This window comes from Tamandua tetradactyla, chromosome 21 (assembly GCF_023851605.1).
Source record: "Tamandua tetradactyla isolate mTamTet1 chromosome 21, mTamTet1.pri, whole genome shotgun sequence".
In the NCBI taxonomy this organism is placed as follows: domain Eukaryota; kingdom Metazoa; phylum Chordata; class Mammalia; order Pilosa; family Myrmecophagidae; genus Tamandua; species Tamandua tetradactyla.
The window spans coordinates 3,074,482-3,094,262 of record NC_135347.1 but is presented as its reverse complement, the minus strand read 5'-3'; the positions used below and the strand labels follow the sequence as shown (position 1 = coordinate 3,094,262).

The 19,781-nt window shown below is 42.2% G+C and overlaps 1 protein-coding gene across 8 annotated transcripts in view; it reads right to left on the bottom strand.

Annotated features, from left to right (window-relative positions):
• Positions 1-19,781, bottom strand: part of ZNF608 (zinc finger protein 608) — a 113,107-nt gene that overhangs the window by 70,187 nt on the left and 23,139 nt on the right. Inside the window, exons 1-2 of one of the 8 annotated variants that reach the window (XM_077138785.1) lie at positions 2,265-2,575; positions 1,359-1,415 (exon numbers count right to left, since the gene is read on the bottom strand). The exons of 5 other annotated variants lie outside the window; for them this stretch is intronic. In XM_077138785.1, coding sequence (XP_076994900.1) covers positions 1,359-1,415; positions 2,265-2,426 — 219 coding nt within the window. In that variant the 5' untranslated portion in view covers positions 2,427-2,575. Of the gene's footprint in view, positions 1-1,358; positions 1,416-2,259; positions 2,576-19,781 lie in introns of those variants that run through there. 2 more of the 8 variants (XM_077138786.1, XM_077138788.1) reach the window with 2 other exon arrangements.

Genomic DNA, 19,781 nt, shown 5'->3' with positions numbered 1-19,781 from the left:
AGATAAAATAGATTTTAAGTGTCATGATATCATAAGAGATAAGATTTTCATATGTTGATTGTAAAAGTGTTTTTATCTTTATATGTTCCTGAAATTAAAAACTTGATAATGCTCAGTAACATAGGTCATTGCTACAGCCAAGTTAACGTTTCTAAAAAAGTTCTTCTTGCTATTCTGAGAATGTAGTTTTGATAGCTAATCCAATAGTATTTAAGTTAAGGTTTCAAATTTAGAATTAACTCTGATATCTGTAGATTTTTTGTTAGCCTTAATTTTAAATTGGTTTATGAAACTTAACTTTACAAATACAGTCTTTACAATGATTACATTGTATTTTAAGCACCAAAAAATGAAGTGTACCATTCAGTTGCAAAAATAATTTTTTTTTAAAATGTACTTTGTTTTGAATCCAGACCAAGTTCTCTCCTCGTCCACCCTCAGCTGCCTAGAGATCCACAGCAAAAGTGCCTCCAGGGGAAGGGAAGGGGCCCTGGGATGGTGGCCTTTAAGACTCCACCATACCACATCAGTTGTCACATGCTTAGCCTCAACTGTGTTCTTTGAAAACAACCTATCCTCCTGCTGAATCACAGACACTTAAGCTGTTTTGAAAGTGCTGCTGACATCTTTTACTGCTCAGAGAGTTTGGTGTGCTTTAAATAGCAGCAGTAAATGATCGGTGTTTTCATATCTTGTTCCTAAGCATTCGCTGATTTCCTCTCCTCCTGCCTATTCCAAAGTCATTTAAAATACAAAAATAAATCACCTCGGAAGGAGACAATAGGAAAGGCATTTTTTAAAGCCTGTCTTCTTGGATTAGCCTTCTCCTGAGTCCCTTTGTACAAATCCCATTTCTAGCAATTAAATCTTTTCCCCAAACCCTTAACAGTGAGAGACTTTAAAAGAAAAGCCCTGTAGTAAAACTCTGGATTTTTAACACTGGATTCTACCCTAACATGGGGTGCACCTACATTAGCGCACAAATCAATTTCAAAACCACCTGAATAATGCATGAATTTTAGTAGATGTTGGCCACAAATATTCTGCCTGTCTTTGAATAACCCCTTCATTTCTCCTGGTGGGGTATGAGAAACGTTGGCAGTCTCTCACCGTCACTCTTTCGGACACAGACATGATTTAAAAAGGGAGCAAGAAGAGGGGGAAGGAAAGAGATTGTGTTCGGGAAAAATCATGGTATTTCCATTCCTCTCAACCAACAGCAGTTCTTTTTCCCCCTTATATTACAGAGACATCACTTGCAGCAACCTAAAAAAAGCATTCTTAAGGAAACTTTCAGACACTTGCATTATGAACACAATACATGCAGGCTGTAACAACTTAAGTAACAAAGGAAGTACCTGTGTCATACTGTGTAGGAAACTAAGATGCCTGGTGCCTAGGGAACAGTCAAAATCCTGTTTTTCAAAAAAAAAGACAGGTCAGCCACAGAGGGGAAAGATTTTTACTGCACACCCAGGGTACCACTTTGGTGCCATTTGCTCTTCTCCCTGCAAAATCTGTTCACCTAAACTCATCATATTTCTAATGAGGCTCCGCATGGATCTCTTAACCCTCCTCCCTCCCTACCTCCTGAATACTGATCAAAAAAACTGATCAGTTTCAATAAATGAATGAAAGTCCTGAATTTTTTATTTCATAGCAAAGCCCAATAAACACCTCAGTGTCAAGCTTTCTCTAGTTTATCACAGAGATGGACTCATGCTTTAAAGAGAGAAACGAAAACATAAAGTTATGGTCACCAAAATATCGATTTTTAAGGGCACTTCAAGGTATTCACATTCACAGCTCTACAGAAAGGCTGGGATAGGGTTTCGCTCTCATTTTTTTTGAAACTGAGGAACAAGTCCTAAGGGAAATGATCTCGTCAAAACCCTCTGCGCTGCCTGGGAGGTGTGCCACGCCCTCTGCCAAGTTCTAAAGCACAATCCCAAACTTTTCAAAAGTTTGTTCCCGCAGAGCCCCATCCAGAATTCTATTTTCCCTCCCGAGAACAGAACAGATTTTGAAAGCCAGAATGAGGTCCCTCTCCCGAGAGCCTCCCTTAGAGTTCAGTTTCTTCTGCATCCCTTCAGGAATTGTATCCACACAAAAACAAACAGGGAGAGAGGGGTCCCTTTGCATTTTGTCAAATTTATGAACTTTAAAAGCGACATTACTACATTGGTACTTCCGTAAAGTTATTTAAAAAAATAATAATGCTAAGCATTCCACTTTTGGATAAAAATGAAGGAAAGCTACTGCACAGGATGGAAGACTGTCATTTCAGCGTCCTGTGCAGAGATCCGGAAACAAGCGCTGCGTCCGGGGCCTGGTCTGTGTGACACGGGACCATGCTGTGACCCCTCCCCTCCCCTTCCCCTTCCTAAGGCCGCTGCTGAAAACCGCCTCACAGCTGGGGAAGCCATCCCCTCGTCCAAGAAAGCTTCGCCAGGATCCTGCTACGGCCCGGCATGGCTGCAGGGGCCGGCCCCACGGGCCCGAGGCAGGCAGGCGACCAGCAGCGGCCGCCGGGCAGCGCCGGGGCGGTCAGTGAAGCCCAGGGCATTGTGGGGGCACCGCGGGGGCGGCGCGAGGGCAGTGCCGAAGCGGTCAGTTAAGCCCAGGGCATTGTGGGAGCACCGCGGGGGCGGCGCGAGGGCAGCGCTGGGGCGGTCAGTTAAGCCCAGGGCATTGTGGGGGCACCGCGGGGGCAACACCGAGGCGGTCAGTTAAGCCCAGAGCATTGTGGGGGCACCGCGGGGGCGGCACGAGGGCAGCGCTGGGGCGGTCAGTTAAGCCCAGGGCATTGTGGGAGCACCGCGAAGGCAGCACCGAGGCGGTCAGTTAAGCCCAGAGCATTGTGGAAGAGGCGCGAGGGCAGTGCCGAGGCGGTCAGTGAAGCCCAGGGCATTGTGGGAGCTGTGCGGGGCGGCACGAGGGCAGCGCCGAAGCCGTCAGTTAAGCCCAGAGCATTGTGGGAGCACCGCGGGGGCGGCGCGAGGGCAGTGCCTGGCGGTCAGTGAAGCCCAGGGCATTGTGGGAGCTGTGCGGGGCGGCACGAGGGCAGCGCCGAAGCCGTCAGTGAAGCCCAGGGCATTGTGGGAGCGGCGCGGGGCGGCACGAGGGCAGCGCCGAAGCGGTCAGTGAAGCCCAGGGCATTGTGGGAGCACCGCGGGGGCGGCGCGAGGGCAGTGCCTGGCGGTCAGTGAAGCCCAGGGCATTGTGGGAGCAGCACGGGACGGCGCGGGCCGTGCGGGGGTGGGCGTTAAGGACGCCGAGGACCCGGCCTCTCCAAGAGCCCGGAGCTGCCGGTAGAGCTGAGCCACTGTGGAGGCATCATCCGTCAGCGACACCAACCCGAGGCGGGTGCCGGCAGCTCCAGCCAAGGCGGACTGGGGGTGGGGCTCACTGTGGCGATGTTCGACTGAGACAGCATGGAGTGCGTTCACCTAAGGGCATGGAAGCGTCGGGTTTTTCTTTCTGCTTTGGAAACGCCACACCAGAAGCTGTGGCGAGAACAGGGCAGAGGGGCCGGTATGGGAGGAGGGAAGACTGGTGGGAGCCAGGGCGGAAGTCCAGGGAAGATGGCGGCTGTGGTGGGGAGGGCAGGGGAGGCCGGCTCAGGAAGGACTCAGCTCCGCGTCCCAAGCTTCTGGTCAGGCAGCGGCTAGGCCGCAGTCCCTGAGGTGGGGAGAAAGGGCAGAAGGCATCTGTGGGGCCACGTCTACTGGGCAGCTGAGCAAGGGTGTCTGGAGCGGAAGAGAAGGGTCCAGACTAGGGAGAAGCCACCGGAGAGGACGCTGGCGCAGGGATGACAGGGGCGACAGGGTGCGGGAGAAGGAGAGAAGGGGCCGAAGGGCTGGTCGGGTCGCAGCCCACCGGGAGAGACAAACGAAAGGACAGAGGGGCTCTGAGCTCGGAGCGCACCGGCGGGTCCCTTTCCCACCCCCTGCCGGCCATGGTTCACCAGCTGCCGAGTCCTTGCAGTCCCACTCGAACTGTGCCGAGGACGCCGCAGTTCCAGGGCCCCGGAACCTCCCGAGGTTTGCATCCAGGCACCGTGATGGCAGCTCGGCGTCATGGCCGCGGCGCATCTCCCCCAGGTGTGCCGGTGGCCCAAGAAGAAGAGGAGGTCTTCATGCCCGAGACACCAGCAAGAAACTCGAATTCGTCCCTGCGAACTCCCTCCCAGCATGTCCGACGAGCGGACCTCAGACAAGCTCTCCTTCCCCTCGCTGGTCCCACCCGCGCACCTGTAGATGTCCCCGCACTGAACTACGTTCCTTTCCGCCCCGCAGCGCGAGCACCTCCGCTCTCCCGTCTCCGAGCAGGGGGAACTGCCAAGGGCAGCCTACCCGGCTCTGGGCTTCTCCTAACCCCCAGTCTAGCTCTGAGGTCAGCAGGCTCGGAGGTGTGGTCCAAATCCGGCCCACCGCCAGCTTTGTACAGCCCACATGCTCAAACTACAGAGGAGCTTTTCTGATGAGCGAGTTGATGATAGACACTAAACTTTGAGCCCCGATTAAGTGAACTATCAACCCCCCCTTTAAAAAAATGCCATTTTTCTCACTAGCAGATCTGTACAACAAAAATTTACTAAATTATGACCCATTAGATTTAAATTTTCATCAATTAAAAAACCTGGAAATTTTCTCTCATTTTCGAAGTACCTATATGATATCCTTGATTTTACCTCTTGGTAGGCAAATCCTAAAATATTTACCATCAGTCCTTAACAAAAAAAAAAAAAGCTTGCTGATCCTTGGTTAACAGGAAATGCTTGTATTTTCAGTAAGTCATTTAGGTTCCCTCTTGGACTTCATTTTGGTAGGGAGAGTGGAGGTAGGAGGCCAGGCGTACTTTGAAAAAGAGCAGAAAGTGAGGGGAAAAAGAAGACAGAGGGTAGGGAGAGAAGTGTAGGGAATAAGAACAAAGTTTACTGTGCCCACTACCTTTAGCTCCCCTAATAAAACCCAGCAGTCATGACCCGGGGGAAAAAAAACACAAGGATCCGGTAACTGAAGCAATCGAACTTAAAAGATTCGGGAAATACTAATCGAACTTCGTTTGATGATGGCAGCCGCTGTGCTAGGCACCAGGTTAATAAACAACAGTATCTCTGCCTTCACAGAGCTCTCATACAAGTGATTAAAATAAGTCAATAAATTACACCTCATTATTCCTAAAGGACAAGGGGGCATTTAAGCCTTCGATGTAACTGCAGTGTGGTTTGGTAACATTTAAATCCTTGAAGATGAGAATATTCTTATTTCACCCACAACGCAATTCTCAAGCATGTTGTTGGGTGACCAGAAGTGAACCCAGCGTTCCCAGGAATCCAGACATGTTTTCATCCAAAAGTCCAGTCGGGGCACCTATGACCAAGCAAAGCCACTTCCCATACAGCAGAATGTCACATGTCAGGTGTCCCACGAACGACTGCGAGCTTGGGTAATACAGCCTGATAGACTCCGTGTCTGACTCTCAGATCCTTTTCTTGCTAGCGATAGAATCTTGAACGATTCACACAACCTTTCTACGCCAGTTTCCTCATCTCTAAAGTGAGGATCATAGTATCCTGTACTTGTCATGTGATGTAATAAACATATTAAATGAGAGAATCCACAGAAAGCCCTTATAATCCCCGTCATATAGTAATGTCAGCTGTGACTCTTGTCCCCTGCACCCAGTTTCCACCAACCTCAACAGTCATGTTTGCAAGGCTTGTTTAATTTTTCCCGTGGCTTAACCCAACATACTAAAACTAAAACATGCTACCATGGTCTCTGAAAACCAGAGGGGATTTTTTAACAAAAAAGTTCAAAATAACTGGGGGATGGACTTATAACTGAAAATGTACACTTATTTATAATTGTACAGATAATAAGATTTTACTTGGGGGTGGGGGAAACAATTATTTTCCGTCTTCTAAAAGCTGGTGTCCTGGAAGGAACCCTAGCTTAAGAATGAGCATAGGCTCTTCCAGCGCCAGCATCCAAAAACTCAACTTACCAATGCTTATCCCACCTATTTCACAGGGGCACATGTCAAGTATTAAATAAACTCTGTGAAAATGGCCCCAAAAGAAGAATGTTATTCATTTCTGCTGACACAGTCGCTAATACAGTTTATGCTTTAAAGTCACAGAGGGATGAGACACAGGATCACACTATGTTAGCATACAGATTTCCAGATCATTTTACATATATAAAAACATCATATATATAAGGTATGTCTCATTTCAAAACAGATTTCTAGATAACTAACAAATGTTAAGGCTAATTTTGGGGACAATCCACCCAGTCATACACCTATTCAAATAACACACAGCACCATAAAAGATGAGCTCCAAAAGAAACATGTGACCACAACTTTTATACGGATACTATGACCTGTCCAAGATTTCTTAACCAATTAATAAGAAATTGTATATGATGTAGTCAAAGAAAAGCAGATGATGAGTGACATATTCTATATATATTACAATATTAAACTGTAAGTACCCTGTGGGAGCTTCCCATAATTATACTGGAATATTTATTTCTATCATACTCTCCGTAATGTTACAAGTTTCAGTTAGTTGAGAAACACCTGCGAACAGTTATAGCATTAGACAAAGCTAAATTTAAATCAAGCTGATTTGAATCATGATTTAAATCAGTCAAGAAGAACCAGCATCTTTTTAAAATTAAATACCTACTTATTTTTGCCATATTTGTAATCTACTTCATAAAACTTCTAGTTATATATTTTACTTTTTTAAAGAAAATACTATTTATAGGTGGTGTAAAAATTTTAATATTCCAATTTTTATCTTTATTATTATCATCCAGAACTCATATATACATACATATGTTATATAATCAATCCATACTCAGTTCCTCTAAATGCAATTCTTTTCATATTTTACAGCTACATTAGAAAAGCTAATGGAGTTGCTTTATGTACCCAAACTAAATGAAGCATCCATTTAAATCACTGAAAGACTATCTTCTCTAAGTTAATCGTGGATATTTTTCCAGTGCATTAAAATCTAATAACAATAACCAAAACAACTTACATTTAAATTGTTTTAATAAAAAAAAAAAAGTCCTCAACCACAGACCATTTTAAGATAAGCAGCTAAGTATTTTTGTTCATTTGTTAATACTTATCAAAAACATTTATTTTTTGACTATGGTGCTTGTTTTCATTATGACCCTAAAACTTACTAGAGGAAAAGGAGTGCTTGCGTCAAAGGCAACTCTTAGGCAGTTAAGGAACAAAGTTGGCATTTAGAATGGAGGACACAAGTGAGAAACTAAACTGGAGAAAATAAGTGGCTTTACATATGTAAAATATCTATTACATAAAGAATGAACCTATCAAGTATTCGTTTTAAGCAACGATTCTAAATGTCTTCAGTAAGAACTCTGACGCACTCTGATTTTACGTGATGTCTGTTTTGTTTTGTTTTTAGCCAGTTTTAGTGGTAAGTGCATTCTCTAGCATTCTTGTGTTCTAGAGCTCTAATAACTCTTTTAACTATAATAGTTTACTAACAAAACATCCCATTCCCATACAGTGCCACAAAACATAATTTTATCCTGAAGAGAAGACATATATGTTGATCAAATATGTAACCTTGGACACATCTTAAATCTATATAAACTTCTCTTAAAAAGCAACTTGATTTTTTAAAACCCAGTTTAAAACAAAACAACAATAAAAGCTCTATTACTTTAAGAACACTACAAATAATTCTGACAACCACTTCTTTGAATTCTAATATTTGAGCTAAAATTTTTCAAATTTCTAAAATTAGCTAATGCTAAGAAAAAAAAAGCTCTCATTAGCTAATTTTAAAATAATTTGCTAACGTTAGCAAAAAAGCTTTCAGGGGCTTGGAGCAACACAGCCCAAGGATAAGCAAAATCAGACTGATAGAGACAAAATGACCTTGGAAATTATTTAGGACTCCCTGAAAAAAAATAGTTTTAGATGGGGAGTTAGCTCAAGGCCACAGGAGTTTCGGCAGAATAAAGGTCCAAACTCAGGCAGATTCCCAGCCAAGGCCCATTGTGTGCATGCAACATGCAGGCTGATTTCCTCAGGCAGCAGTTCCAGGCTAATGGGTGTGTCCACGGCCAGCAAAGTGTCCTATCAGGAGCAGTGGAGGAGGACCACAGAGAGGACTTCTGCAGCTGTTACCTTCCTCTTGCAAAACCTTCTTGCTTTCTCTTGCCCTTCTATAAACAGAAGTCATGCCTTGATGCCATGGGTTCATCTCCTAACTATGACTGAACAGTCACGGCAGTCTCGCAGTTCTAGGCGACCTCAGCACAGACCCACATTCTGGGACACCCCCCCCCACCCAGGTTCTTCTGGCCCCAAGACACTTCACGGTGGAGTGGTGGGCGGCAAAGGCAAAAACGCAACCTGCCCTGCCAACCTGTACCTCCTCCCATTGTGAGCAGGTTATCTTTCTCTGCCTTTCATTCTCCAAATGGCTTGTTAGAGGAACAAAAAAAATTCTCCTCCACAGGCGTTACAAAGTCTAATATTTTGTCAAACAGAAATGAAAAATAAACCTAATCTAAGCTGTCATAGACTCACGAAATGCCTCTGGCAGTTCTATCAAAGTATGCAGACATGTACGGACTCTTTGAAGAAATGAAACTGCAGTTTATCAAGTGTGATTTATAAGCAACACTGATTTAGCTGCTAGATAACACTGCTGTCTAATCAGTAGTCAGACAACAGCCATGTGAACACATCAATTATGGGCCACTGCCAAAAGCCCTTGAGATCCTGGAGATTAACAGCCAATCCTCTGTTTTACAAGCACACATCAAAAAGAATATTAATAAGAGGAGGGGCAATGTGGAAGCTTGTCAGTGTAATTCAGCCACTAAAACGGGGCATTTTTTTCACCCTCTCTTCTCTGTTGAATTGGCCCAAGAAAGAAACTGGCATTCGCTACAAGGTACAATGCTGCCAATTTTTTGGAAAATGTTTTTCACTAACATATGGGAACTTGTAAGGGTCTGCAAAATTGCTATTTGCTGAATAAAAACAGGCAAGCCTTCTCCATGTCTCTTTTTTAATGCTGGAATGCAACAAACGGGAGGCATTATTGATTTATTTTTAAATTAACATCCACAGTGGAAATGTTCATGGGTTTTTTCTTTTTCCTCTGCTCTAGAAATTAGAAGTTTTCTACAGCCTCACATATACCCATTTCTAATACTACCCCCACCCATCATAATGCAATACATTAAAGAGAAACTAGTAGTACCAATCTGCATATTCATGAGTCTCTTTGAATCAACATCGTTCTATTCTACGTAGAGCAAAAATCAAAATGTGCAGTTTCTGACATTAAGTACTTAAATTTCTTCTTTCCAACTATCTCAGGAGAAGAGATATAAATCCCCCTGATATTTCTGCAATTAGAATTAAACCAGCTCTCACAACCCAACCCATATGTAGAAAGCATTCGCAAAAATAGATGCCACAGGCACAGCATTCGTTTCAGTGATATCAGTATTTAACATAAGCACCAGTGAGGATTGACATATTTTTGTAAATAATCAGATTAAACCAAACAGCCAGCAACTTACGGTGTAATAGGGTTCCAGCAAGTTCCCTGATACATGAACATAAGCCACATCTAAAAATGCATGCCCTGGAGACCAGTGAACTCACTGCCCACACCCCACCACCACCTCCTAGGACATGACTCCTAGGGGGGTAGACCTCCCTGGCAACGTGGGACAGAAATCCTGGGATGAGCTGGGACTCAGCATCAAGGAAGTGAGAAAACCTTCTCGACCAAAAGGGGAAAGGGAGAAATGAGACAAAATAAAATGTCAATGGCTGAGAGATTCCAAACAGAGTCAAGAGGTTATTTTGGAGGTTATTTTTACGCATTAAATAGATATCACCTTCTTAGTCAAGATGTAATGGAGAGGCTGGAGGGACCTGCCTGAAAATGTAAAGCTGTGTTCCAGTAGCCATGTTTCTTGAAGATGATTGTATAATGATACAGCTTTCGCAATGGACTCTGTGATTGTGAAAACCTTATGTCTGATGGTCCTTTTATCTACAGATGATAAAATGGACAGATGAGTAAAAAAATATGAATAAAAATAAACAAAGGGAAACAAAGGTTAAAAGAAATTGAGTAGATTGAAATACTAATGGTCAATGTGAGGGAGGGATTAAAGGTATGGTATGTAGGTGAGTTTTTTCTTTTTTTTCTTTCTTTTGCTGGAAAGATGCAAATGTTTAAAAAAATGATCATGGTGATGAATACACAACTATACGATGATATTGTGAGCCACTGACTAACACACCATGTGTGTATGGAATGTTTGCATGTTAAGAATGTTTGTTAAGGATTAAGAAAAATATTTTTAAAAAAAAGTGTGACCTGGGAAGGTTAGTTTGCATCCACACTTGTAAAACAACTTTCTATTTACAAAGTGTTTTCCTATTATTACGTTTGTTGCTCATCATTTCAAAATCAGCCTGAGTTGCTGGGGAAAAAAACAGAGGAAGAAAAGGCATGAGGTTCTCTTTGCTTCTTGGTAGTTAAGCTGTTTGGCTCCTAAGCAAGTAACTTAATTCAAGGGCTTGCTGACAAATAATTGTTAAATCAGAGATTATTCTCCTGGGATTCTCAGACTTTGTCTGAGACACCCTGTAATTCTAGATGCAAAGGTTTGTATGTTTACACATATGAGCACTGTTTTCCCCCCTGGAGAGAATGTTCATAGATAGTCAATAAAATCCTAACTGACCTGGTGGTAAACTCCTCAAGGGCAACAGCCAGTGGCTCTTTTTCATTACAGTGCCTACTCAATAAACGTTTACTAAATTAAAGCCACTGCACTCGCTCGTTGTAAATCTCAGCTTCTTCACCTATAAAATCGGAGTAGTAACATGGACTCAGGTGACCTCTGAAGGATGTCATAAAACCCAAACAGGACAACGCTTTTGAAGTACTTAAACATAATTTAAAGTGTTATCCAATTCAACCTACATTCCTGGGGCAGCTAGATGCCAGGCATTGCACAAAGATTAAAAATTACTGATTGGATTTTTGATATTAGAAGGGAGACAGCCTTCTTAGGAAACTATTTACCTGAGGAACTTATTTGGGGGAAAGGGGGAGTGGGAGTGCCTCTGAAAGCACATCTCAAAAGAAAATACACCCAGAGGTTTTGTTGACGGAATATCAGATTTTTTCATTAATAGGCACCATCATCTTTTGATACATCTGACTATGAAACTCCTTTTCTCTACCACCTTTCCAGCAAAAGCCCTCTTAAGGTCAAGAAAGACAACTTTGTAGAGACAAGGAACCACACCCTGCCCCGTGATTATCCAACACAGCTACAGCTGCTCCATTAGAATTTGTTTAGGTGAGACAGACTTTCACAAGGACATGTACAGTTTCCATCTATTAAAAGTACATTGGCTTTCTGGATTCTGAGAGGCTGTTTTATATGTGTAACCTGATATTTAGAGACAATAACAAAGCTGAACAGGATGGGGTTAAAGAAATTCAGAACAAAGGGGTGAGGAAGACAGTGTCTCTATCTTAGAACCACACATACTTGTTGAGACCAATGGAAGAAAGGTTTATTTGATCTGGAACTGAAATTTACTATAGTGCATAATCTAATTCAACCTCTCTGTATAGCTCACATGAACAACTGAAACACAGGAAGCACAGAACAAGAAAGAGGTCCTTTAATCCTGCATCGGTTGTTATAATGCCTGGAAACATCCTAGAGTATATTAAGAAGATGTTCAAAAAGTATTGGCAAATTCCCCTGAGGGAGGGGAGACAGAATATGGAACTATTAAACCTTACCATGAGGGAATCCCTGATACTGTGTCAAACATTAGGGACACCCAAATCAATAAGCCGTGCCCTTGATCAGAGGCTTACTCTTATGAAGCTTCTGTAGATAGTGGAGAAGCTTAGACTACCTATAGGCATGCCTAAGAGCTACTTCTGGGGGGCCTCTGTTGTTGCTCAGATGTGGCCTCAGTCTCTCTAAGCCCAACTCTGCAAGTGAAATCATTGTCCCCTACGTGGGACATGACATCGAGAGGTGAAAGTCTCCCTGGTGACAGGGGAGATGACTCCCAGGGATGAATTCAGACCTGGCACCATGGGATCAACAATTTCATCCTGAATGAAAGGGGGAAAAGAAGTGTAATTAATAAAGTATCAGTAGCAGAGAGAGTTCAAAGAGTCAAGAACTTACTCTGGAGGTTGCTCTTACAGAAGCTTCAGGTAGACCTTGCTACCTATCATAACCTGCCAACCCTCAATCACGACGGTTCCAGCCAATCCTAAAGAACACCTAGGGCAATATATAAGATTCCAAAGGTTCCAGCCACTAGAGTAACTTGCCAGAAACCTACAACCTCCAGAGGGTCCCTGGTCCAGATACATCCTGACACCTAGCCCAGCCTCTCCAGAACATCAGATAGTTCCATCTCCCTGCCCCATATTACTGACAGACCCTTCCAATATCAAAAATTTAGAATTGCCATAGCCAAACACCCCTAAAGAAATGTAGAGAAAGATCAAAGGTGATAGTGGAATTATTCATAGAAGACAGGACTTAACAAATGAATATGAATGCTGAATCATTAAATTGGTATCTCTGTTAGTTCCAGTATTTTAGAGGAGCTAGAAGTAAAAACCTAAAATTGTGAAATTGTAACCCATGTCAAAGTCTGAAATATGTTTTACAACTAATTATGGTGCTGTGCTTGGAAATTTATAGCTTTTTTGTATATATTTTTCACAAAAAAAAGGGAAAAAAGTTTATTGTAATGATAAAAAAAGTATTTAAGCCCTCTGGCCTCCTATATTCTGGAGCAGGTAGAAGGAAAAATATGAGAGGATTGTCATGGTACATGACAAACTCTGGGATCTGTCCTGTAACCTCTTGTTGAAGAGTGCTTTGAAAACTATTGCTTTTTTATTTCTTTGCTTTGTATATATGCTATACTATACAATAAAAAAAAGTTGTAAAAAAAGTATATTGGCAAGGATATTTTTTGGTAAAATATATTTTAATAACATTCTGATTTTAATGGGCAACTTCAAGGTAAAAATCAAAACCACTGTTTTTTTAAAAATAAGTTATGACTATTAATGACATAAGGTTGTAATCATTTATTATATACCAGGAGTCAGAATGAGCTGTGCTCCAAATCCTTATCAAATTTCAGCAGCGATAAAAGGGATGGAATTCATCCTTCGAATTTCTAAGATCATATTATACTCCAAATTTCAGGGCTGGCCTTGTCCGCAACAGTTAACTTGGTTTAAACAAGTCTCTTCCAAGGTCACGCTTATGCTCCAAGTATATCAGACACTTCTCTCTTAATAAAGGCTTTTTTTTTTAAAGTAGCTTTCCATTTTAGCCCTGAGGGTTTTGTGGGTAACAAAGAAATCAACAGACAAAAAACTGGCGCAAACAGGATGCCACTGCAATCTGTTATTCTGACACAGCATAACCCTTCTGTGTAGAGCATCTTTTTATCTTTATTCTTATAAAATACAACAGACTTGCTTTAACAGACCTGGGAAAGCAGGTGCAATATAACCGATTATATAGATGACGGTGCCTTAAAATTTTTTTAAAGCCACATAAACGCAAGTTAGAAGAAAATCCAGATAATCCCCAGCAATGTCTTTGCCTGTGATCTCTACCATGGATGAAAGGAAAAAGATGTGGCCCCCACGGAGCCAAACCTGAGGCCCTCTTCTCTGTGACCCTAACCAAAAGTGAATTCATTTCAACAAATACTTACTGAGAATAGCCTAATATCAGGCACAGCATTGGGTGTGGTAATCCATGCCCTCAAGGATTCTCAGACTAGAAGAAACATGTATTCACAAATAATAGCAACCAAACAGGAAAGATGTAGATAAAAGATAGGAAGGCATCTTCATTGCAATAAGAGCTCAGCAAAGAGTGGAGGAAATCACAGCTCTTTCAGAAGTATAAGGACATGCAGAAACGTAAGCCAAAGAGAAATGAAGGTCCAGAGACAGTAACATTTGCCCAGGGTCATAAGGGTGATCGTGGCCAGATCATCACATGGAACCCAATCCCCAATCCTAGGTTCCAAAGCTTCTCCCTGTGAGTCACAAACTGATCCAGATAAGGGTCAGAGCAAAGGGCCTCCGAGGGGAGCAATCTACCCGAAGACCACAAGTGGCCAACGTTAGCGGGATTTATAGGGCACGCTCCGCTGACTAAGGGGGCACACCACAGCAAATCAGCAATTTTCTGAGGTCCAACTGACCAGAAAAGATGAGCTCCACAGATGAGACATACTGCAGGTATACTCACAACTGCATGCTTTACACACTCCTCAAACATTTTCTCCCACCCCTACGGCCATTAGCTGCATGTGACTAAATCAAAATGGCTCACTAAGCAAAGCCATGGCTCATCTTTACTACTTCTGCGGTTCATTTGTGCAGGGATGCTCCTGCCCCAGGATTCTAGGAAATACTCGTTATTTACCTGCCTGTAAATATTCCTAGGGCTTGAACTGCAAATCATTGATCCTTCCTGGGCCATCTTCCATTTAACCAAGTACACTAATTAGCCACCTGGAATCAATCACTTAATGAAGTCATTTTGAAAACAAAGCTATGGTGATTTTTTAAATAAAGAACCTTTAAGAAAAAAATCTTCAAATGAGCGATCTGAAGCATTTTCAAAATGCACACTAAGGCATCCTCCTCTCAAGCTGGGGAATCAGAACAGGGGTAGGGGACCTGGGCACGGGTACCTGGGGAAAGGAAAAAAAATAAGTCACTCTTCAGAGGATTCAGATGCACTGCTCTGATGAAGAAACAATGTTTAAGGGTTCAAGGATATTGGGGACTGGATCAAAAATCATTTATTGTAGAACTATGACTCCAAAAGCCAGTAAAGAGAAAATCAGCACCCAAATGTGTTGACATATAGTCAACTTCCATAAAAGCAGTAAAAGAAAAAAAAAATAATAATTCCGGAGTCAGAAAATTCTTCCTAAACTGACACAAAACGCAGGAGCCATGAAAAGAGATTAATTAGAAATCTAACTACCCAATCTAAGATATTTACATCCACCTAGCATAAACAGAATCAAAAGACAAAGAAAAGGGGGAAAAACTGAAAACACAGGAAAAGGAGCTAGTTTAATTAGTATACACTGAAATATAGCCATTAAAAAATGACCAATAGGGCCACAGTGGCTCAACAGGCAGAGTTCTCACCTGCCATGATGGAGACCAGGGTTCAATTCCCATGCCTATCCATGAAAAAAAAAAAAGACCAATAGCTCAATCAAAAATTAGGCAAAGGTTATAAATTTATTAGGTGTAGGACTATAAAGAAATACAATGGCTTATAAACATGAAAAATGCAAACTAAAATAATATCAGATCAGTGCAAATCAAAGTAAAAAGAAGTTGCAATTCAAAATATTAGCTAAATTGTACAAAAACAGGCATTTCAAGTTTCACTGTTGGTGGGAAGGCAACATGATGCAATCAAGTTGCAGAACAATTAAATTTTGAACTGCATATGTACAAATTTGTTCACTGGAGAATTCTTTAACTGAAAAAAACTGGAAACGTTAACAGAGGGACAGCTAAATTTTGGGAGAAGAGTAAAAAAGGGAACCTAGGATATCCAGGAAATACAATCATGTGAAAAGTACAAAGTGCGCATCGCCTTCTTTAATATGTTCTGATTTGTATAAGGAGGCAAGAAATATAAATAAATAAATATATATATATATATTGGTATATGCTGAAGGATATACCAAAGTGTTAAAAATGCTTTACTCTGGGGAACTCACTGGGGGTACAAGGGGAATTTAAAAATCTACTCTCCATTATATAACATTTCAGTATAGTTTAAACTTTTATAGATTTATGTACTGCTTTTTTCAATTAAAAAAATGAGTCAACTGGGCCACGGTGGCTCAGCAGGCAAGAATGCTTGCCTGCCATGCCAGAGGACCTGGGTTCGATTCCTGGTGCCTGCCCATGTAAAAAATAAAAAAATAAAATAAAAAATTAAAAAAAGAGTCAACTGAAAAGCATTTTAATAAGTGCAACTAGCTTCTCAGGGCTCTAGACCATAGGGCATGCTAAACCCCGGGACTGTGCAAGCGGCCCTCTGAAGGGTAAGAAACAGAGACTGAGGCATCTATTTATAGCCCTGCCTTATCATTTCAAGTTTCTATTGTTTGTAATCTTAGTACGGTGGATTACCTTAATACAAGAGGACATGTATTTCGGGGTATAAAAGAGCACAACTAGAGACACCTGGAAACCATTTCCTCCGGGCAGAGTTTTTACTCTTCTAATGCCTTCTTTAGCCACACTCGGAGAAAAACCCTGCTAGTTAACGTGTTATCGTTAATGCTTGCGGTCCTGCACCCGAAATCAGCAGCTCCTATTCCCGCACGTGCCCCGGTCCCCCTTAACCACGCCGAGACCAACTTCAAGGCGGCGGAGTCAGGACCTGCGCTGCGTCTGGGGCAGAGCGCCGCTCACCTGGGCCCCCCGCAGCCCCGTCTCTGTCTCCGAGTCTTACCTGGGCCCGGCGGGCTGCCTGGGAGCTGGCCTTACGCCCCTTCTGGGACCTCATCTTGCTCCTGCAGATCCACGCCCCCGCTCCCCGGAAGGCTCCACCCTCTCGCCCCTCTAGGGCTGGCGCACGGCTGTTCCCTGGGCCCAGAAAGTTCTCTCCCAGGGAGGCCAGTGGCCCCTCCTCACTCCACTCCGATCCCTACTCAAACGTAAACAAGTATCAACCCTGCTTCCTGCCATCTCTCTTCTACCTCCTTCACCCGCCTGATTATCCGCACAGCACCCAAGACCAACCAAGGAATATTTATTTGTCCATAATAACATAGAATAGGAGCCTCATGAACGCAGACCCTTTCTTTGTTCACTACTGTATCTCCAGGACCCTGACTGTGCTTGGCACGAACCAGGCATTCAAAAATATTCGCAGAGTGAAAGAATGACAGTAAAGGAATGAATAAAAGAATAAATTGGCAGCTGCATTAACATCTCTCCCTTTTTAGTAGTTCTACTGTCAGAAAACAAAATGGTCAAGTAATCATGATGACAGCATTCTAAACTGTAGGAGGAAACGGTAGAAAATGAAGGAATGAATAGTTAATCGCTGTCTGCAATATCTGTGTTTTAAAAATCCCTTAGCACAGCAGCAATACCCTGCACCTATGATAAAAACGAAAACTTCCTAATTTTTCTACCACAAGATCTATCAAGCCAACTGCATCAATTAACAGCAGAGGACCTGTCCCAGCTCCAGAGGCCCACGCTGAACCCAGGCACCTCCTCCCCTTCCGCCATGCCTATTCCAAGACATCTCATGTCTCTCTCCCTGGCAGGGTCAGCTAGCTTTTCTTTCTCTCCTGCATCATTCCCATCAGCATACAAACAGGCTATAAGAACAACAAATATATAGACAGAGATAGATCAATACTCCCTTGCCCTCGAGTTGCCCCTTATAAGTTTGCTACAGAAGACGGGCTCTGTTTTATCACCTCCACTCAAAACCCAAGCACTGGACAGGCCATGGTGGCTCAGCAGGCAGAGTCCTCACCTGCCATGCCGGGAGACCTGGGTTCGATTTCCAATGCCTGCCCATGCAAAACAAACAAGCAAACAAACAAACAAACAAAAACCTAAGCAGTGCAGTCAGGCTTATTTCCCCCCATCTCCACACCTCGGCCCAGGACCACTTTTGTTAAGGTTACCAATGACCTCCATCCTTCAAGACGCAACAGTTAATTCTGACTCCTCAACTTCCACTTGACACAGCTAATCACACCCTCCACGCTGAAATAATTTATTTACTTGCTTTCCAGAAACACCAACTATCCTGGGTTTCCTTCTTCCTCGTTGGTCACAGTGCTGGCTCCATATGATGCTCCAGGGCTCAGTTCTGGGCCTTAGACTTTTCTAAAGATAGTCACGTCTTAGGGAAGACCACTTCCAGTCCCAGGACTTTAAAGACCCCCTCTCTATGCAGATGCTGCAAATCTGTCGTAGCCAACACAGTATATCAAAAGTGCATCAGATAGGGCAGTGCACAGTATATCAAAAGTGCATCAGATAGGGTAGTGGGCTACAGTGGCTCAGCAGGCAGAGTTCTCGCCTGCCATGCCGGAGACCCGGGTTTGATTGCCTGGTCATGCTAAAAAAAAAAAAAGGCCCAGCAATACCATTGCTGGGGATCTACTCAAAGGAATTAAGGGCAAAAACTCAAACGGACATTTGCACACCAATGTTTATAGCAGCGTTATTTACAATTGCAAAGAGATGAAAACAGCCAAAATGTCCATCAACAGACGAGTGGCTAAACAAACTGTGGTATATACATGCGATGGAATATTATGCAGCTTTAAGACAGGATAAACTTATGAAGCATGTAATAACATGGATGGACCTAGAGAACATTATGCTGAGTGAGTCTAGCCAAAAACTAAAAGACAAATACTGTATTGTCCCAATGATGTGAATCAACATTCGAGAATAAACTTGGAATATGTCATTGGTAACAGAGTCCAGCAGGAGGTAGAAACAGGGTAAGATAATGGGTAATTGGAGTTGAAGGGATACAGACGGTGTAACAGGACTAGATACAAAAACTCAAAAATGGACAGCACAATAATACCTAATTGTAAAGTAATCATGTTAAAACACTGAATGAAGCTGCATCTGAGCTATAGGTTTTTGTTTTGTTTTGTTTTGTTTTGATTTTACTATTGTTACTTTTATTTTTGTCTCTATATTAACATTCTATATCTTTTTCGGTTATGTTGCTAGTTCTTCTAAACCAATGCATATGTACTAAGAAATGATGATCATGCATCTATGTGAGGATGTTAAGAATTACTGATTGCATATGTAGAATGGTATGATTTCTAAATGTTGGGTTAATTTCTTTTTTTCTGTTAATTAAAAAAAAAAAAGAGAAGGGGTAATTGGAGCTGAAGGGATACAGACTGTACAACGGGACTGGATATAAAAACTCAGAAATGGACAGCACAATACTACCCAATTGTAATGCAATTATGTTAAAACACTGAATGAAGCTGCATGTGAGGTATAGGTTTTTTGTTTTTGTTTTTTTGTTGTTGTTGTTGTTTTTTCTTTTTCTTTCTATTATTGTTTTAATTCTTATTCTGTTGCCTTTTTATTTCTTTTTCTAAATCGATGCAAATGTACTAAGAAATGATGAATATGCAACTATGTGATGTTATTAAGAATTACTGATTGTACATGTAGATTGGAATGATTTCTAATTGTTTTGTTAATTCTTTTTTTAATTAATAATAATAAAAAAAAAGGGTGGTGCGGCTGTGGCTCAGAGACAAAAATAAAGTGCATCAGATGCAGGAGACCTGGGTTCGATTCCCAGACCATGCACTTAAAAAAAAAAAGTGCATCAGAACTCTTGATTCCACCCACCCTCAGAATCTAAGCAACAACCTTAATTCTCATTCTCTCACATCTCCATATCCAATTCTGACCCTTCTACCTAGGACAATGCCACTACTTCTTACCACCTCCATGACTACTAAAAAAAATATATATATATATCCATTTTCTCTCACGGAGACTACTGAAAAAGTCTTATAAATGACTTTTACATTTCTTGTTCTTGCCTCTCTTTCGTCAATCCTCCACACAATAGTCAAGAGTGAGCTTTTAAATATGA